Source organism: Macrobrachium rosenbergii, chromosome 56, assembly GCF_040412425.1.
Source record: "Macrobrachium rosenbergii isolate ZJJX-2024 chromosome 56, ASM4041242v1, whole genome shotgun sequence".
NCBI classification, from domain to species: domain Eukaryota; kingdom Metazoa; phylum Arthropoda; class Malacostraca; order Decapoda; family Palaemonidae; genus Macrobrachium; species Macrobrachium rosenbergii.
In genome coordinates this window covers 40,714,164-40,734,163 of record NC_089796.1, presented here as the reverse complement: position 1 = coordinate 40,734,163, position 20,000 = coordinate 40,714,164, and the positions used below count along the sequence as shown (strand labels likewise).

General features: G+C 39.5%; 1 protein-coding gene across 2 annotated transcripts in view; it reads left to right on the top strand.

The window, feature by feature from the left end:
* LOC136836657 (UDP-glucose 4-epimerase-like) overlaps positions 1–20,000 on the top strand; it is a 223,921-nt gene that overhangs the window by 133,171 nt on the left and 70,750 nt on the right. For both annotated transcript variants that reach the window (XM_067101128.1, XM_067101127.1), the window contains exons 3-4: positions 13,168–13,281; positions 14,914–15,090. In XM_067101128.1, coding sequence (XP_066957229.1) covers positions 13,201–13,281; positions 14,914–15,090 — 258 coding nt within the window. In that variant the 5' untranslated portion in view covers positions 13,168–13,200. The remainder of the gene's footprint in view (positions 1–13,167; positions 13,282–14,913; positions 15,091–20,000) is intronic.

Here is a 20,000-nt window from a genome sequence, read left to right as displayed (position 1 = left end):
GCGTCCAACACAGGGGTTTTGACTCATGTACCTGCTGCCCGTATGGGAGGTTTTGCCTGTAAGAAATGCCCAAGACAGATTACTTTTGCCTCGAAGAAAGATCTTTATCAAAAAAGGGAGCAGCGTTAATCTTTTAAACCCTTGTTTTTCTGACCGTGCTAAATCGATAGACAGATGGTCTATCGATCGGCCGGCTGGCAGTAAATGAAACACAACAGAACAACCAACAACAACAAAGGAGGGGGGGGGAGGCAATTTGCTAGCGAATTTTTGCTAATCATAATACCTCCCCATACAAGATGATGTACATACCTCCTTCTGGTGTGTACATCGATATTCAAGAATGAGCGGCAAATGCTTTACGTTACTCTACATTCTGCCCTGCAATGAACTTTACTACTAAGGGTTTTATGAAGCTGTGACATTACTTTTAATAACACATTGGGACAATTTTCGTTAACAGAACGCAAAGTGATTTAAACACTTGCAAAAGAATAATTACTTTAGATTTGGTTACCCACTGGTAACTTTATAAAGTGACTCGAACAATTGTGAATTAATTAAGATTATAGGACCAGGTATATGAGGCTATGGCCAACAAATGAAAAGAAAGGTTATTGTTCAAGAATTAAAATACACGGTTACTTAATTTTAGATAAAATGCATGCGGTTAGTACAATCTGCCTTGAAGAGGCTGTGTAAATGAAAAACAGCGTTTATTTTTGTAAATGACATCCCCTTTTACGCGATACTGTAATGACTATACATATTCGCATTGATAATTTATCTTCGTTTTAACGTGCATTTAAAATAGCCGCCCCACACGGATTTTGACAGCCGATGCGGGCGAGAGTATTCGCGAGGTTTTAATTCGCTAACCTTAAACTACGCTAATTTTATACGTCCACTGCCTACTCAATGTTATGACGGGCGAGCAGACAAAAGATGTGGGGTAGGACAAACAGCGATCTTGGAAGGAATGGAAGGGGAAAAAGGGATAATAATAACAAAAGGAAAATTAACAAGATGATACGAATGAAAACGTGACCGCATATGAAAGACGGACACGTCTCTCAGAGCTTACTTTTAATTTAAATCACAAGGGCAAGAGTTTATGACTCGTGATTTTTTAAAAAGAAAGATAAATAAATGACTAAAAGAAGGTAAATGATATTGGCAGAAGAGCTAAGGGAAAAAGAGTGAGGGTTTTATTGTGTTAGGCGGGAATTTATTTTCCTTCGCCTATAAGAAACGCCCAAGACAGATTACTTTTGCCTCGAAGAGAGATCTTTATCAAAAAAGGGAGCAGCGTTAATCTTTTAAACCCTTGTTTTTCTGACCGTGCTAAATCGATAGACAGATGGTCTATCGATCGGCCGGCTGGCAGTAAATGAAACACAACAGAACAACCAACAACAACAAAGGAGGGGGGAGGGGGAGGCAATTTGCTAGCGAATTCTTGCTAATCATAATATATATATATATATATATATATATATATATATATATATATATATATATATATATATATATATATATATATATATGTATATATATATATATATATATATATATATATATATATATATATATATATATATATATATATATATATATATATATATATATATATATATATATATATATATATATATATATATATATATATATATATATATATATATATATATATATATATATATATATATATATATAAATGGATGTATGTATGTATGTATATGTGTATGTTCCAGCATAACTCTGAAATGCATTGAGCAATTTCAACTAAATTTGGTGTACATATGACTTACTTTCTGGAAAAGAATACTCTCAGGGTAAGACATCATTCGCACCAATGGGCGCCAAAGGGGGTGCAGGTGGGAAGGGCTTCCCTGAAACATGGCTGGTTCTGCCCATAGTCTTAGTAACTAAATAATCTCTGTGGGCTTATCATACCTCATTTCTGTGTACATATGACTTACTATCTGGAAAAGAATACTGTGTGGGGTTAAGATATCGCTGGCACCAAAGGGGTGGAGGCGGGAAGAGGATGACATGTAAAAATAACAGAAAACAAGATATTGCTGTCTGATCCACAGTTTTCGAGGTCGCTGAGATGAACAGTGACATTCCTGATGCCCTTTAAGTCCACGTTCAGCTGCGATAGGAATGGAGGGTGAGAAGGGGGAAATATAAAATGTCAAAAATCTTGGGCAATGTAATTGAAGCAACTATCTTAACAGGAAAGGGAGAGAGTGAGCGAGAGAGAGTGAGTTTGAGGGAGAGGAGGCGAGAGAGAGAGAGAGAGAGAGAGAGAGAGAGAGTCAGAGAGAAAGAGAGAGAGAGAGAGAGAGTGCTGGGTTGGAGAGAGAGAGAGATTTGTCATTTAAAGCTTTAAGTATATATATATATATATATATATATATATATATATATATATATATATATATATATATATATATATACATACATATACACACACATTTAAAGCTTTCCTGGGCAGTGCTGGGTTGGTCAGCTAGTATATATATATATATATATATATATATATATATATATATATATATATATATATATATATATATATATATATATATATATATGACGTTCTTCAATAAAAAAACTCATTATTCTGAATGAGTATATTTACAGAAATAGAGATAGATACAGCAATGTAGATGTCCTGTCTTATCTAGATCTATGCAGCAAGTGAACGTCATGAGTTTGAGAGAAACCTTGGTTACTTGGGTTTGTTTACAACAACCAAACGACCATTATGTAGATCAGTGGTTCTCAAACTGGAGATAATTACCCCCATGGGGGAGATGAAGCAGTTTCTGGTGGTAACGAGGCACTTTCTAAAAGTAATAGTTCTTTGGAGTAAAATTCAGTAAATTTATAAATAATAATAATAGATAAAAGAATAAATAATAAATTGATTAGTAAATCGTTCCAAGTTGTAATAAAAGGAACAGTGTTTTAATTTAAATTTTTTGCCAAAGGAATAATGTCAGATCTAAATTCTTTATTTCTTAAAACTTAAGTAAAAGTAAAATTAATTTCTTACATATAAAATGCATTAGAAATTAAGCATTCCGATATTTTTCTTTCCTTTATATTATAACTGCACATAACTGAAGAGGAATGGGGTAGGGGTAATGGTGATCTATCACACCACTGCCCCGGGGGTAACAATACGAAAAAATTGAGAACCACTGATGTAGATATACATTTTTAACATAATAGAAATGTCATTCACCTTAACACTCGTTACATCTCCCTTTCCTTAGAAAAGTTGTAAGTACAGAAGCGAATAAATACACCATAAAACATCAATTATGAATAGGGAGCATAGAAATCTTTCTTTCGTTTACAAATCAAGTGTAATGAAAGTAAATATGTACATAAATATCTTGAGATGTATTCGGGTAACCATATCGTTCAGAGGGTCACCTTAGTCTTGCTGACTTGCCTAAAACTTTTGTAGGAAGGTCATCTGTTAACGATTTAGATTTCTTAGCTACCTAACTTGTACAATTATCATTGTTTTCCGTTTCGCGTTCCCTTTCTGTCGAACATAGTATAACTGACAAGTGATCATTAAATTCTTCTTGACCCTTTAAAAATCTGTTCGTATCTAAATTTCGCTCTTCACCACCAGCTATTAACTGTCTCCGATTTCTTCTGTATGTTGTGTCTCCTATCTTGACTGAGCATAAATGAGGAGCCACTTCTTTTATACAAGTACCAGGTGTCCAAATCTTACTTCCTGGTAACCCGATGAAAAGTTTCTCCTGGTCTTATCGGTGCACGCTTTCTTCATGCTCTGTTATTATAACTGGCTCGTTTGCATTTCATTTTGTCAATACCTAAACCATTGTTCCTTGTTGGATATTTCGGATTTAAAAGATTCCCTTTTACAAGGCATCGTAGTTTTAAAACCGTGGCTGTTTGGATTTCTATAGAACAAAAGTTAACATACAAGTTTAGCTACATTCACATACATATATAATTATACATTATATATATATATATATATATATATATATTATATATTATATATATATATATACATATATATATATATATATATATATATATATATATATATATATATATATATATATATATATATGTATATATACACATATATATATATATATATATATATATATATATATATATTATATATATATATATATATATATATATATATATATATATATATATATATATATATTATATATATATATATATATATATATATATATATATATATATATATATATATATATATATATATATATATATATATATATATGGACTAGAGAGAGAGAGAGAGAGAGAGAGAGAGAGAGAGAGAGAGAGAGAGAGAGAGAGAGAGAAAGCAAGCCAAAACTTCCTTCCTCAGTCATCTCACGAACAATGTAGTATTAATTTTTTCAGTTCAGCGGAATTGATTTTAGCATTCACTGCAAGAGTGTAACTGTTCAGGGAATAAACCCTTGGGAGACCACTTCCACAAGTGAACCGTGTTTTGTGATGTTTTTTGAAAGGCTATATAATTTTTATTGGCTTCGTTCTTTAAATACACCAATCAAAGTTACAGTCCACTCTTGCTATAGAACCCCCTTTTATGCATTGTGAGAAAGTATACAACCCTTGGGAAAGGCTTCCACTTAGGTAAGGTGAGAGCTTTGTTGACCTTTTAGTTCAAAGAGAGAGGTCTTTTCAAAGGAGATTTTGAATGGAAGAGTTATAACCTTAGTTTAAGCTCTGTCTGTCCAGCCCGGGAATGTTTTCAAGGAAATAAGCTTCATGGGATGAAGCTGGACTTCATTATAGTTTTTGGGTTAAGGACAGTTGCAGGGTAAGGCTTTAAAAAAATCTCAGGTACTTGTGCCAAGGGTCAGATGATGATCAAGAAAAATTTATTAAAAATATATTTTATCATGGTGGGCAAAACTTATTTCTTTTAGTAAAGCCATTCAAAAAGTAACCACGGTGATTTTATTACAAGAAAAAATTACCTTTTTGAATAATGGATTTTTGAAAATGAGGATGATCAGGCAAGTTGTCCCGTAAGTTCTTTCTGTGTTCTCAGTGATTTCTGAAGAGTAGTTTGACTTTATTTCAGAGTATTTTGTCTGAAGTCAGATTCAAGAATTATGCACTGAGAGTTCTGGTGATTGCTGAGAACCTTTTCTAGTCTGGATATTGATGGGTTGCTCTCACTAAGTAGTTCTGTTTTTCAGTGGCTGTGCTTGCAGCCTGCCAGGGATGATTCATCTCTGGTCATCTGAAAATTTTAGTTGACCCAGTTGGCAAATGGAAAGGTTCAGAACATTGTGCCTTGGTCTGGACGTGTTTGATTAGATTGGAGTGTGATTTAAACAGTCATTTGCATAACTGCTATATTGACCAGCACATAAAGATGACCTTGTGAAGGGGGTACCAATTTCCCAAGAACTGAGGGTCATCTTTCCCAGCAGGAGGAGAAGCATAGCGTTATGGTTCCCAGATGATCAATTCCCATGGAATATATGCTTGTCACAACCACGTGGACAAAAGATCTTTGGTGAATTGAGACCTTAGGTTGATAATGTGTCTCAGGTTGGTTTTAGATCCTTGCTTTTAACAGAAGGGACTTTGTCCATTCTCATACATTCTCTTTACAAGTCCAGCCAAATCTGCTTCACCTGCACCTAGGTATGCTAGCATCACTACTGAGTTCTAGGGCCAAGTTTTGGGGCAGTTGGAACGGTATGGAACTGCACCTTTTGTTTCCTAAGGTAAAAGCCTGGAATATCTAAGAGAATCCAACTATATACAGTTAAACGAACTCAATGACTAGATCTGCCTAATTATAACACCTGAATTTGAGAATTTTGTTGGAAACACGAGACATTTTACTGGGGACTGCAGGAGATACTGCTTGCTTTTTTGTGGTTGTTTAATAATTTTCTGCATTATACACTTAACATCTTTTGTTGTTGTAAAGCATATAAATTTACTGTTAATTTAAGGATGACATCAGTAAGGAATTTTTATATTCTATATTTTTCTCAAATTTCTTTACATGTACTTTTACTAACATTAGTGTAGTGTACTCTGCTTTGTAAGTAAAAAAAGACTTTGAAAAATGAAGGCCAACCCTGTATAACTGTGCCACACAACTGTCAGGCCTTGGTTCCCATGCTGCACTCCACGATGACACAGTCAGCCGACTGGGTGGCACCAACTTCATGACACACCTGGCTCCCAGACCGTGGTTCTCACGTCATTCTTCATAGCAACACATCAAGCCAGCAGGATGGTGCTGACTTCTGTGACACACCTGATATTGGTCTATACAGAAGATATAAAGTCTAAAGTCAAATGCATGTGCATTATTGGTCTGTTAGTTACTATGTAAATTTCCTCGCCGCTGATTGGTCAGCAGTTCATATAAATACCACTGTACTTTGTTAATAAAGTACCATTTTCAAGATCAACATCTTATCTCCATTATTGTCCTGCCAAAGTGGTGACTCTGCCACACCAACACCCAGCAAAGATGTCTGAGACGTCCGGTGACGACACATCACCCTCCCCTTCAGCCCCTCCTACCGATACCATCTCCCAAGCTTCCAACCTTCACACCGACTAACGCCTACATTTGGTTCTGTCGAGCCAAAGTCACTCTTAGAATCAAGGATGTATGGTCCTTGTCGACCAAGGCAGATAATGTTCTCGCCGCCCTGCCAGACCACCTCTTACCTCAGCTAACAGAATGGTTGGACACTAAAGGCACCGACATCTTCCAGTACAAAGATCTGAAGGAGGTCCTACTGGACAGAGTCACGCCATCCCCAGCTGTTTGTGTACAACAGTTCTTTGATGCAGCACAGCAACTCTTGGGTGATCAACACACATCCGCCGCCCTTCTCGAGATGAGAGCCCTCGCCCGTCTTCCTTCTGCAGCAGACAGTTCTTCCAAATCAGTTGACATCCTCAAGGCATCTGGCTGCAGCGCCTGCCAACGTCAGTAAGGGCAGCACTCGCCAACATCGAAGACACAGCCGACGATACCCTCTCCACCCTAGCAAACATTCTGACAGGTGCCCACGGTGATGCAAACTGCCGCCAAGCCCACGCTTTCACCACCTTTCCAGGAACATTCAACCCTTCAGCGACAGACAACCTTCTTAACGCCACAGAGGCTATCATGGCCGTCAAACCATCTCCTACTTCCAGGACAAACCCTTGCTGCCCATTCCACCTTCAGAAACCCAAGGGTGCGACCACACTCAGCAGTAATCACCACAGTTTCAGCTTTGCCGATACCACAGAACATTCGTCCCTGCCACCAAGAACTGCCTCCCAGGATGTCCATGGCCAAAAAACGCATGAAATGGTTAACTCCACTTGTGGTAGCCATAGCAAGTGCGTATCCCTCAACTGGGGTCCATACAAATGTACATGAATCTAACCTTAATCCTGACATATCCAATCCTACATGCTCTATCAGCACCTCTATCTTTTTTATCCTTGATTCTGCCACAGGTACTCACATTTTTGTCGACACGGACTTGCTGTTCCCTTCTGCCTGTATCCAGTCAACCGACCAAATGCCCACAGCCATCTGACGTCCAACTTACAGCTGCTAATTGTGATGAACCAGAGTCAGTTCTTCAGGTTCTAAAATAAAAACAAAAAACAAATAGAATGGGACTGGACTGACTGGCAGCAGTCATGACAAACCACGGAGGAAGGAGCGTAACAAAATCACTGAAGCACCTTAAAACTAATTTATTATAATAAAGTTATTTACATTATGTACAAGTGAGTCAAGGTTTGGTATTAAACAAATCACATAATTAAGAGTCAGAATCAAAAACAAATGTAGCTAAAACTGAGTTTCTCTGCCAAAAACCAGTAAGATCAATAACAATGAACAAACAATCATCGCATTAACTCAGTCAACAATAAAATACAAAAACACTTCAGCTACATCACATAACCAAGCAGTTACATTACAAATAAACAACAGGCAGCATAAATAATAGGAAAGCACAGCTTTCCTGTTAACAATAATCAAACAGGATAAACAACATACTCAAGCAGCATAAAAAAAAATCACACTAACTCAGGGTAGCACAATATAAAAAAAACAGACTATCTCCGTAGAGACGTCGAGACAGACCCAGCTGTCAAAGAGAATGAAGATACTCAGACGAACTCCGTGAAATCATTGAAGCAGCCAGTGAATGCAAACAGGAACACATCCAACACACAGATGATCATGGCAGAAATGTCTAGACAGCCAATCTGCTGTCAAACAGGAACCAATTCCACAGATAACTACGGTTTAGTCATCCAACCATCCTCTGCTACCACACCCAACAGGTAAAATGATACCTGCAGCAAAAAATAGGGACTCCTTGCTGCTATGCTGCTGAGACCTGACTTGCTGCCATACCAAACCCAACTGTTGCTACCAAAGCAAAGGCAACAGACGTAAACTTCACACACACAGAAACAAATACCAACAGGTAAGGAGACAACACCCACAACAAGGGAACAATCTGCGAATGATTGTTCTAAAAAAACTCATTAAACATCACACAATGGCTTTCCCATCCTTACCTTTGGTCAGAAGCATTTTGCCCTTAACCTCGGTGACAGAAAGTACCACTGGCAGTTTATCGTTGCGAACATCTTGATACCTCTTCTTGGGGCGGACTTCCTGGCACACCACCTACTGCTCATGGACATTGCCAACGGGCACCTTGTCAATGCCACCAATCTGTCCACAATGCCCTTTGTTGCAGCCCCCCGCAGAACTCACCCTCCACGTCACCGATTCCAAAGATGAGCATGCATACCTGCTTGTCACATACCCAGATGTTTTCAAACCTGAACTACGACAATCTCATCTAATCTCTGCCAAGCACAGTATTTTCCACCACATTAAGACCCTGAACCCTCCTGTACATGTCTGTTTCCGATGCCTACCACCAGAAAAACTCGCCGCTGCAAAGAAAACTTTCGCAGAGATGGAGAAGTTGGGTTTGTGTCAAAAGGCATCCAGTCCTTGGGCATCTTCCCTCCACGTAGTAACAAAAAAGGACGGCACCCTGTGCCCATGTGAAGACTACAGAAGGCTGAACGTGATCACTGAGGCTGACCACTACCCCCTCCCTAACATCACAGACTTGACCACCTTCCTACACTGTGCAAAAATTTTCTCAAAGCTGGACCTTCTCAAAGGTTCCTTCCAGGTCCCCATGAGTTCTGAAGGCATCCTGAAGGCTGTCATCAGAACGCCCTTCAGCACCTTCACCTTCAATTACTCATGCTTTGGCATCTGCAGTGCAGGAGCTACTTTTTAGCGATTGATGGGCGGCATCCTGGGAGACCTTCCCTTCTGCGTCTGTTATGTCGATGATATTTTAATTTTCTCAGCATCAAAAGAAGAGCACCTCCAACACCTGCACATCGTCCTCCAATGCCTGCAAGAAAATGGCCTCGTCATCCAATACGACAGATGCTCTTTCGCCACCAAGAGGGTAGAATTCTTGAGGTGCGCAATACCTTGGGGTGTCCAGCCCTTGTCTGAAGAGGTTGCCGTCGTCATGAAGTTCCCCACCCCTACTACCGTCAAGGGCCTACAAGAATTCCTCAGAATAGTGAGCTGTTATCATCACTTTTTGCCTGACATCTCCTCAACCTTGGTCCCATTCTATGAAGTCCTCAAGGGCAAACCCAAGGCCCCCACCTGGGGATCCCTGCGGGAAGCGCCTTCACCTCCACGAAAAATGCCCTTGCCAAGGCCACTGCCCTCTCTTTCCCCTCACCAGGTCATTTTCTACTGCTTTCCACAGATGCCAGCAACATAGCCATAGGAGCTGTCTTGGAGCAGACCATCCACAGTCGTCCTTGACCCCTTGCCTTTTTTAGCTGGAAACCTAGCAAGACAGACAAACTACTCTACGTTTGACTGCGAGCTCCTGGCATTGCACCTTGCTGTCAAACACTTTTGACATTTTTATAGAGGCCACGCCTTTCACCCTTCAAACTGACTAACTGCTGCTGGTGCATTCTATAAACCGACAGTTCAATGCCTGGTCACCCCATCAGCACCGCCACTTGTCAGCCATCACCAGATTCAGCTGCACCTGTCAGCGCATTCCTGGGAAACACAACCCCTTCACTGACGCCCACTCCAGAATCTCCATCGATGCAGTACACCTCGGCCCTCAACTACAAGCAGCTGGCGGCCAAGCAACAGCAGAACCCAGAGCTCAATGCCTGCAAGACCTCAACATCTCTGCAATGGCATGACGTCAGCCCTACCTCCATCCTCTGTGATATCAGCAACGGCTGCCCTCACCCATAGATCCCACAGGCACTTAGACGTCACATCTTTGACATTGTCCACGGTCTGGCACACCCTTCAGGACGATCCACAGCCTCCCTCCTGAAGAAGCACCTCTTATGGCATGGCATATCGAAAGATGCAAAGTCGTGGGCCCATGAATGTTCTTCCTGTCAGCTCTCCAAAATCCAGCATCACACAAATTCAGGTGTGAGGCTCCTTTCCTCAACCACAACACCATTTCGCCCATGCCCAGATCGACATTGTAGGACCCCTCCTGCACTCCGAAGGACATCTTTACCTACTCATAACGGTTGACCGCTCAACAAGGTGACCTGAAGCCGCCCTACAACAGAGGCATCAGCAGCAGCATGTGCTAGTGCTTTCCTCTCATCATGGGTGTCCAGATTCGACGTACCTGATCACATCACCTCTGGCAGAGGCACTACCTTCATGTTGCAGCTCTGGGCATCCCTAAACCACCTCCTGATCACCCAGTTAATTCACACAACCACCTACCATCCCAAATGGTCGAGAGGTTCCACCACACCTTGAAAGCAGCCCTGATGTCTCGCTGCAACTCCTCAACCTGGTACTCGCAGCTTCCATGGTTCCTCCTTGGACTTCGGATCACACCTAAAGAAGGCCTTGACCTGTCAGCAGCCGAGATGGTGTATGGCGATCCACTCATGATACCTGGTGAATTCTTTCCCGACAATAACACCTCACCCGACATCATCAGCTCTAGACCATCATTGGAAAATTCATCCCTGACCACCCATCCCACAAGCCAAACGACGAGACCTTTATCCCCAAGGATCTACATACTGCAACGCATGTTCATCAGAACTGATGCCGTTCGACTGCCTTTGACCCAGCCTTACACGGGCCCCTACTGGGTCATTGACCGCAAGCAGACAACCTTCCTCATCAACATCCACGGCACGACAGATTGGGTTGCTATTGACCCCTGAAAGCAGCATATTTGCCCATTGACATTACTCCTCCAGTCCAGTTTTCAAGGGCAGGACACCCTCTGCAATGCCCGGGTCAACTTTTGAGGGGGGATATTGTGCCACACAACTCTTAGGCCATGGTTCCCACACTGCATTCCACGACGACACAGTACGCCGACAGGATGGCACCAACTTCTGTGACACACCTGGCTCCCAGACCATGGCTCTCATGTCGTTCTCCATAGCAACACATCAAGTCAGCAAGATGGTGCCGACTTCTGTGACACACCTGATCTTTGTCTATACAGAAGATATAAAGTCTAAAATCAAATGCATGTGCATTATTGGTCTGTTAGTTACTCTGTAAATTTCCTGGCCACTGATTGGTCAGCAATTCATATAAATACCACTGTACATTGTTAAAGTATTTTCAGGATCAACGTCTTGTCTCAATTTTCATCCTGCCAAATAACCATACCTTTCCTGACTATTACAAGCCAAACTGCAATCCTAATTGCAAGAGCAGAGTGATATATGCCAAGGGTCCCAACAGTGAAAGCAGCCCGGTATGGAAAAGGTAACTGACAAAGAGTAAACTATAAAAGAGAAGTGAAAAAGCAAAACAAGATGAGTAAAAAAATTAGGTGATTCAAGCTATGAAGTCAGACTGGTCAACAAAAGAGTATTGCTTCAGGTTTGAAATTCTGAAGTTCCAACAATTCAACTACAGGATAAGGAAGATCATTTCACAGCTTGAGTCACTACAGTAACATAAAACTTTTAGAAAACCTTTGGGAATTGAACCTGATATATAACAAGGAAAAAATGCGCCAAAGTTTCTTTGGCGCAATCAAATTTTCTGTACATTGTATGATCAAGGCCACCGAAAATAGATTTATCTTTCGGTGGTATCGGTATAATGCTGTATGAGCCGCGGCCCCTGAAACTTTAGCCATGGCCCGGTGGTGGCCTGGCCTATATTGTTGCCAGACGCACAATTAAGGCTAACTTTAACCTTAAATAAAATAAAAACTGGTGAGGCTAGAGGGCTGCAATTCGGTATGTTTGATGATTGGAGGGTGGATGATCAACATACCTATTTGCACCCTTGAAGCCTCAGTAGTTTTTAAGATCTGAGGGCGGAGAGAAAGAAGTCTGGACAGAAGAGAGTGCGGACAGACAGGCAAAGCCGGCACAATAGTTTTCTTTTCAGAAAACTAAAAAGGTAATGACAATGCCAAATAACAGGGCATCCAAGAAATAACCAGCTTATGTACGTTCTGTTGAACATTGTATCACTGAAGTACATTAGGTAAAGGAATGAGTAAATCTACCTTCATAGACCACTGTCAAACACATCAAGAAGTTTGAAGGGAGGACACCAACAACAGCTTGTGCTGTGTAAGTGAGGCAGTTATATTTGTCATTTCAACAGCAGTGAAGTACCTTAAGTCTTCAGTATTGTAGAACAAGGTTTAGTTTCTGTTGGTCACTATTCGACCTTCGTCTACCCCTCTGGAATGGTATTTGTGCTCCGGATGTGTCATGTATTGTAGATGCTCCTTAGAGTCATAAAACCTAGTGCTCTATTTGTCATGGCATTTCTTTATTGTAAGTACGTACTATACAATACTTGAGGTAATTTCCCGTTGTCCTTTCAGGTGCTGACTTAAGTGTCACCCTCCAAGGGTCTTGGCATTGGAAAAATGAGAGACAGGAAATTATTTTGGTTTTCTGTTTTATGTTAAAAGTAAGCTGAATTTAGATGACATAATCCCCATTGTAAAGTTTAAGATAACTGTAGAATGTGTTGGTTGTGAATTGTATCAGATTTCATTATTATTTCCACAGCACAAGATAGACTATGTAATCCATTTTGCTGCGATGAAGGCTGTTGGGGAGTCGATGCAGTTTCCTCTAATTTATTACAAAAACAATGTTATTGGAACTATTAATCTTATGGAGGTAAGTTACGCACATAAGAACAGTACTGTATATTGTAACTGATAATATACTAAGAAATAATATTTTTAAACAGTGCTTGTTTTGTAAATGCATCGTTGAACTGGTCCTATATTTCAATTGCTAATATTTGTTCAAATCCGTGTCAGAATAGGTGATTTTACCAGCAGTTATGCAAGTTTAGTGACTCAGAAAAGGATAAAAACCAGTTTATCATCACAACACTTTTACAGTCTTCATATGCTTGCATTGATGATGATGATAATTCTGTATGGCCTTTATTTTTCTATAATTTGTTAATAGCCATTTTATTTAAAGTGTTATCCTCTAACGTTTGTAAGACTCTGTAGAAGTTCAATATTGTGTTCAAAAGACTAAAATCGTTAATACAAAAATTCATTTGTGTAGAGTTCAAATTAGTTCTAGAACTATATTGATTAATCTGAGAGATGTATTAGTATTTGATTTTTGGCAACAAGACATCCAACAAAATAAAATTCTGTCGTTGCCTTCTGTTTGAAATGAGGACACAAAATTCCTTTACTTCGCTTATGACTTAAAAACATAAATTCTTCCTCCTTGTCCAGTGAATTGTGCAAGGAAGGGACTTACATTCGCTGCCCCTCTCCTGTTTTCTACTGTTTTTATTTTTTTTTTTGGTCTTGATATATTTTAACAAGTTTTGCAGTTGATAAGCCAATTTTTGGGGATTTTGGTAAGTTGTTTTAAAAGAATTTGACATGCACATATCTCCTGATTTTCTAGGTACACTATATACTTGATTTATGTAGAATGTGAGCCAGGAAAATGCCAGCACTCAGTCATTTGTCACATGCCTGTAACATTCTAAATATTAAACCACTTTTAAGGACTAAATGCTTTCGATATCTTTGAACTTTAAAAGAAAATATTAGGAGCATAGGCTACTTATTATGCATTTCTTTAAAAAAAGCTTTCAAGCTGAGGTATTCAGCTATTTTCAAATCCAAGTAAAACATTTCAGGAGCATATATGTTACATTGTAGGAGCATATGTGATAAAAGAACTTTATTAAACAATTAAGCTACAAAACTATGAACAGTCATTTTTCACTAATGCTCAGCAGAATTCGCTAAGCTTTCATTTAGTTAGGTGCTTATATCCATAGTTTTGTTCTCAAAGTTAAGTACAGTGCAAAGAAATTATAATCACCTTCACCTTCAAAGAAGTTGTAGGATTCTATGAGTGATGCTAGTTTTCTTTGATGGCCTTTGATTGGACCTTTGTGGAGATATCTGTTGTAATGTGCCTCATGCTGTACTTTCTATGCTTTTGCTCTGGTACACAAAGTTTCTTGGAAGTTTTCATATTCAGCTAAAGGTAGCCTCACTTTTATGTACTTTACTCTGTTATTCTTGATCTTAAAATGCTTTTCTTTTGCAAAGCAGAGAATTGTTCTAAATTCTCACAAGCAGTATTACAAGCACTTTTTAGTTTATATATATATATATATATATATATATATATATATATATATATATATATATATATATAATAAATAATATATATTATATGTATATAATATATTTGCAAAATTCTGCTACTTGTAATGAACCCTATACTCATGGGTAAAATTTATACCTGATGTATTTGCAGGCAATGAAAGCCCACAATGTATACCAGATGGTGTTCTCATCCTCTTGCACAGTGTATGGTGACCCTGAACACCTTCCCATCACAGAAGATCATCCTACTGGAAATGTTACAAATGTATATGGTCGCACTAAGTATCTCATAGAAGAAATGTTGAAGGATCTCTCTAGAGCAGAGGAGGTTTGTTGAACTTGAATTTTTAGTTGAGTTTATTTTAATTCTTTATATAAATATGTATATATACATGTATGTATATATATACACGTAAATTTTTGTCACTGTTTGGTATTTTTATATGCACAAATACTATTTCTATTCATGATCCAAGTCAGTGTATTTCAGTTGTTTCTAAACTTTGCAGCAGTTCGAATTCAGCTTGATGAAGCACCTACCACTTACAATTCTCCTTTGGGATTAAGTTATTTCTGAAGTATAGTGAAAAGGATACTAAATTATATATATATATATATATATATATATATATATATATATATATATATATATATATATATATATATATATATAGTAGTGTTCCCACAGGGGTTCCTGTGACCATTTTTCCGGGACCAAGGTTTGAAGGTTGGTTTTAGTCAATTTGAGGGTGCTGATTAAAATGAACTGGGGTGCGCCTCGTGAAAATGTAGGCTAACTCGGCCAGACGCGAAAATTCAAAATGGCCGCCATGCGGCTACCAGTATATAAAATACTGCGTATCTTTGCTTCTACATGGCCGATTTTTATGATTTTTAGGTCTAAGCATATGTTTTTAAGGTCATGACTGTCATGTATTACCATTTTAGATTGTTATATTAAAGGTTTAGTCACAAGATATAAAGTATAACTTCTTGGGTGCCAAATCCAAATCAATTTTCTTTTAATTTTATTGGCAGTGACTCTCTCCTTTATCTAGGACACTAATATGATAAAAGAATAGCGTAAAAAATAATGTATCTGAGACATTCATGATAAAATAATATTAACATCTCTTATATTTTGACTGTGGCACTGGTTTTACAGTTGTAAATTAAATGAAATAACGATCATCTGATTTATCTCCATTGAAACACACAGGCCTACATGTAATTCTTCAGTCACTATCTGAGTCACTTGCTCCGGAGTCACAAACTTCATCATTACTTTCAGCCTCATCATCATCATGCAACAGTGTATGTGTGTGCTCAACCAAGTCATGCAAACTTCTTGGGAGTGCATCCTGGCTATACCCCACTGGCACACATCTACTGTCTTTCAGTGTCCATCCATGGATGGTGAGATCTGGGGGTGCATCCGGCTTGTCATAGTTTAGTTGGATGTAAACTTGGTAGTTTATTTGCGTCACATGCAGATTGTGAGAATCTGGATCTGGTGGGATGCGGGATGTGGACTTGCTTTTCATCTGACCCTACTTCAGTGCTCTGGCTTCACCTAAAGTTTTACTGATTGTGTCATTATAGATGTCTAATAGTGAATGTGGCCATTCTGAAGCACCTCTTGTGTCACTGGAAGTATTTTGCCAACATCTTTCAAAAGTGTTCCTTTGTCATAAACTGTTTTTTTCCCCATGTCCATAGAAGCCAGATGTTGTAACAGATCCACTGTGAATGTGCAGTGGTATTAATATTTCAGCTACATCATCAGAGCAAAGGTCTCTGCAGCTGATGATTTTGTCTTTCCAGCATCAATGACAACTGTCTCCATTTTTCCTGCTATTCGGATTTGTGAATAGATGAAGAACAGGATTGTCTGCCTCAGTGTGACTACATTCAAATTCTTCCATCCTTTCTCCGGAGGAGATGTTCCAACAATTTTGCCTGATGGAGTACACAAAGTTAATTCCGCAATGATTCTTTGCAAGTTTGGTGAACTCATCCTTCAGAAACTTTTGCAGCCTTTGTTTGTTTCCCTGATTGCTGAACAGCAAGTGAAAGTCTTTTGTGGCAGGAAACCTATCTGATGTTTTCATGTACACATTTCTGGACTCATTTTTATATGCTGTCGTGGATTTACGTCGCTCATGCTCACTCTCTTTGATGGAATTTTCCACACCATAGGTAGCCTCATTTACAAACACAATCTGGCTTGCATTTGGATGCCTTCTGTAAATAACAGAAAAAAGCTTTTCTGCATAATCACCCCACATGAGGGCAGACCCATCACCTTTCTCACGATCTTCTGCTGTTGGGGTTGCTAAATCTCCACAGGAAACCCATATCGACTAGGGCAATTTACTGATCTGGAAAAGGATCAACTTGCTGCATGTTTAGTTTCTCAACTAATTTGGACTTTTGCATCTTCTTCATGGTACCATTGATGTTAAATATGGGTAAACACTCATCTGTCACACGAAATTCCATCACCTTTGCGAGAGTAAACTCCTCTTTACCAGATTCTGCCAGCCAAATTACCGATGCCATTGCCCTGTTCTCCATAGCATCTGTCTTTGTCACTTTGCCTGGGATTGAATCCCTAGTTACAGGAGGTTTGCTGAAAGTGTATCTTGAGCATTTGTGTATAATGGCATCAAATGGTGTGTTCTGTGAAAACATTCATTCTCTGAAGAATTGAGTTACTCTTCTTTCGCCGTCTTCATGAGCACTTTCAAAATCATGTACCAAGTCACCTGAGGCGACAACACCAGATACCAGAGCTCTCAGTTGTGGTTCGTGCAAGTTGAATGGATCACAGTCAAACTCAGTGATGCAACTGTCTAGGTCTTGGACAGCCTGTTCATCAGTCTTCTGACTGATCAATATGATTCTGAGAAGAGGTCTTCATCTGTGCCAGTGTGTGAAAAGCTGCCCTTACTCTGTTAACTGAGTTCACGTCCCTCATAATACTTAATATCATCTTCTCATTCCGCAGAATTTTCAACCAGCCAGCCTTCATCTTGGAACCTTTGTTCATTGTCATTTCAATCCACAGGTCTAGAGGCAAACACGAATATGGCCTGCCAGTCATTGATTGTGCAAACAGTCCATCTCGTAGGTATCTGGCTTTTTCCTTGGGAAGACTACTTAACTTCAAGCCAGAATTCCACAAGCCAGTGAGCATACCGATCATTGTCGTAGACATGGAGCCATGGCATCATTATTCGCAATGAAGCCTTGAATTCATCCCAGTTCCTTGTTTTCATTGCATGGATATTCAGCATCAGAATTTCTACCATGGACATGAAACTCAACCAATACTTCACCACGGAACTGTTAGATGACTCAAAGCTCTGGAACACTTGTTTCACGAAGGACACAATATCTGGGTGAGATTCCAACTCTGAAGTTGTGGAGGATTCCTGAAGTATGGCAATCTTCTCCTTTGTATTTTCAGATAAGGACACACCATCCTGCAGGCTTTTTCTGATCATCCGTCGACTCAGAGCTTCATACATCAACCGATGACATCAGATGTTGCGTTTGTAGTGTTTCCCATGTAGTGCCTTCTCTACTGAACCTTCAGCAATGACGTGCAGCAACCAGTATGTCAGACAAGCCAGAACCATCAAACCGTTTATAAATGGCAGACATGAATGAGCACTGCATGTGAAAAGGCCCAAGAAATGGCACAATGTCTTTGAAGGCTTTAGGATTTTCATTCCTCAGTTGCACCATAAGTGCATAAACTGGTTGATCATCAACTAGTACAAGGAAGGGCATTCTTTTCTTCTCATCTGTAACAACCATCCTGCATATCACTTCATGGACTACAGATTTGTGTGGAGGCTTAGGGAATGTTAAGAAATAGTATGGTTTGCTCTTTTTCACATCTTGCTGCATAGTAACCTGAAACCCACCAAATGCACCAGTTATTTGTTCATCAGCAGGCACATTTGCTTGGTCATCTGCAAGACTCACCAAAGCATGGATGACACTCCTCTGTCTCTGTACATCTGTGTTCTGACACCTAATATCAATCTCTGTTTTATAGGGCTGAACAACATGTTGCTGCAGGCACAAACGTTTCAGGTCTTCTGAACTTGTGGGAAGTGGTCGAATGTTTCTTTCTGCATCTCGTAGAATCACTTCCAGGTCCTCAGGTTGCACAAACATAACATTGGTGCGGTGTGACGTATCAGCGCCTGTCAGTGTGTCTTCACAGAAGTCGTCATTGTCAAGAATGCCAATCCTAGGAATATTCTCTGCAAGCTCTAATGGACATACATTTTTTTCAAGGTCATGTTTTGCCCAAGAATCATAGAGTTGACGAACAGATTTATAGCTGATACCGAGGGAGAACTTTTGGAGGATGTCCAGAATCTCTTGGCTTCGAGTCAATCCATGCAGTGTGACTGACAGCTGTGTTTGAAATGCAGAGCTTTTTCCTGTGATGTATGACAAGAGCAGCGAGGCAAATGCATGAACCAAAGGGTCTCTATTGCTTTCTTCAAAATTTTGCTTCTGTGGGGTTTTCAACCATGTCAGAAACTTCAAAAGCATGTTATTTGGGGCTTGTGGTGTCTCCAGCTCCTCGACACTTGGTGGCCATGCCATTACAGGAATACTAGCAAGAGCATCTTTCATGCGTCTGGCAACATTGTTGAGCAGCTGATCATCACTGACACCCAATGAATAAATGGCTGCTTCAGTATAGTTGCCACTGGCTGATGTATCATACTAGTATACTTTCATATTTTCGATGGCGGTCATGAAAGCCAATCTTTTCACCAAATTCTTTCTGAAGCATTTCCTTGATGTTGCTTGACTTCTTGCCACTGGGGTCGAGCCCAAAGTTTTTCAGTAAGGCCTTATAATCAGACAACAGGCTCTGTAGAGTTAGCAACTCATGCTCTTCGAACACAACCAAGCGTGCATGTTTGAAGAACATCTCTTGTACTTCAGAGAGATGAATATCTTGTATATGGAGCTGATCATCTTCACTGCATTTTGATGGTGACACATACTTCTTCCAGCATGAACGGTGATAGCGGATTTTTGCTGCAAAGGGACCTGGTATGGCATCTATAAGTGTTAAGATGCGAACACGCATCCTGCTGTCCTGGAGGTACACTATATGTGCCTTGAATGCATACCAGGCATCCATCATTTGCATAATATGCCATCGGTCCCTGGTGGTGTGTTTTTTTTATCTTCTGGCTT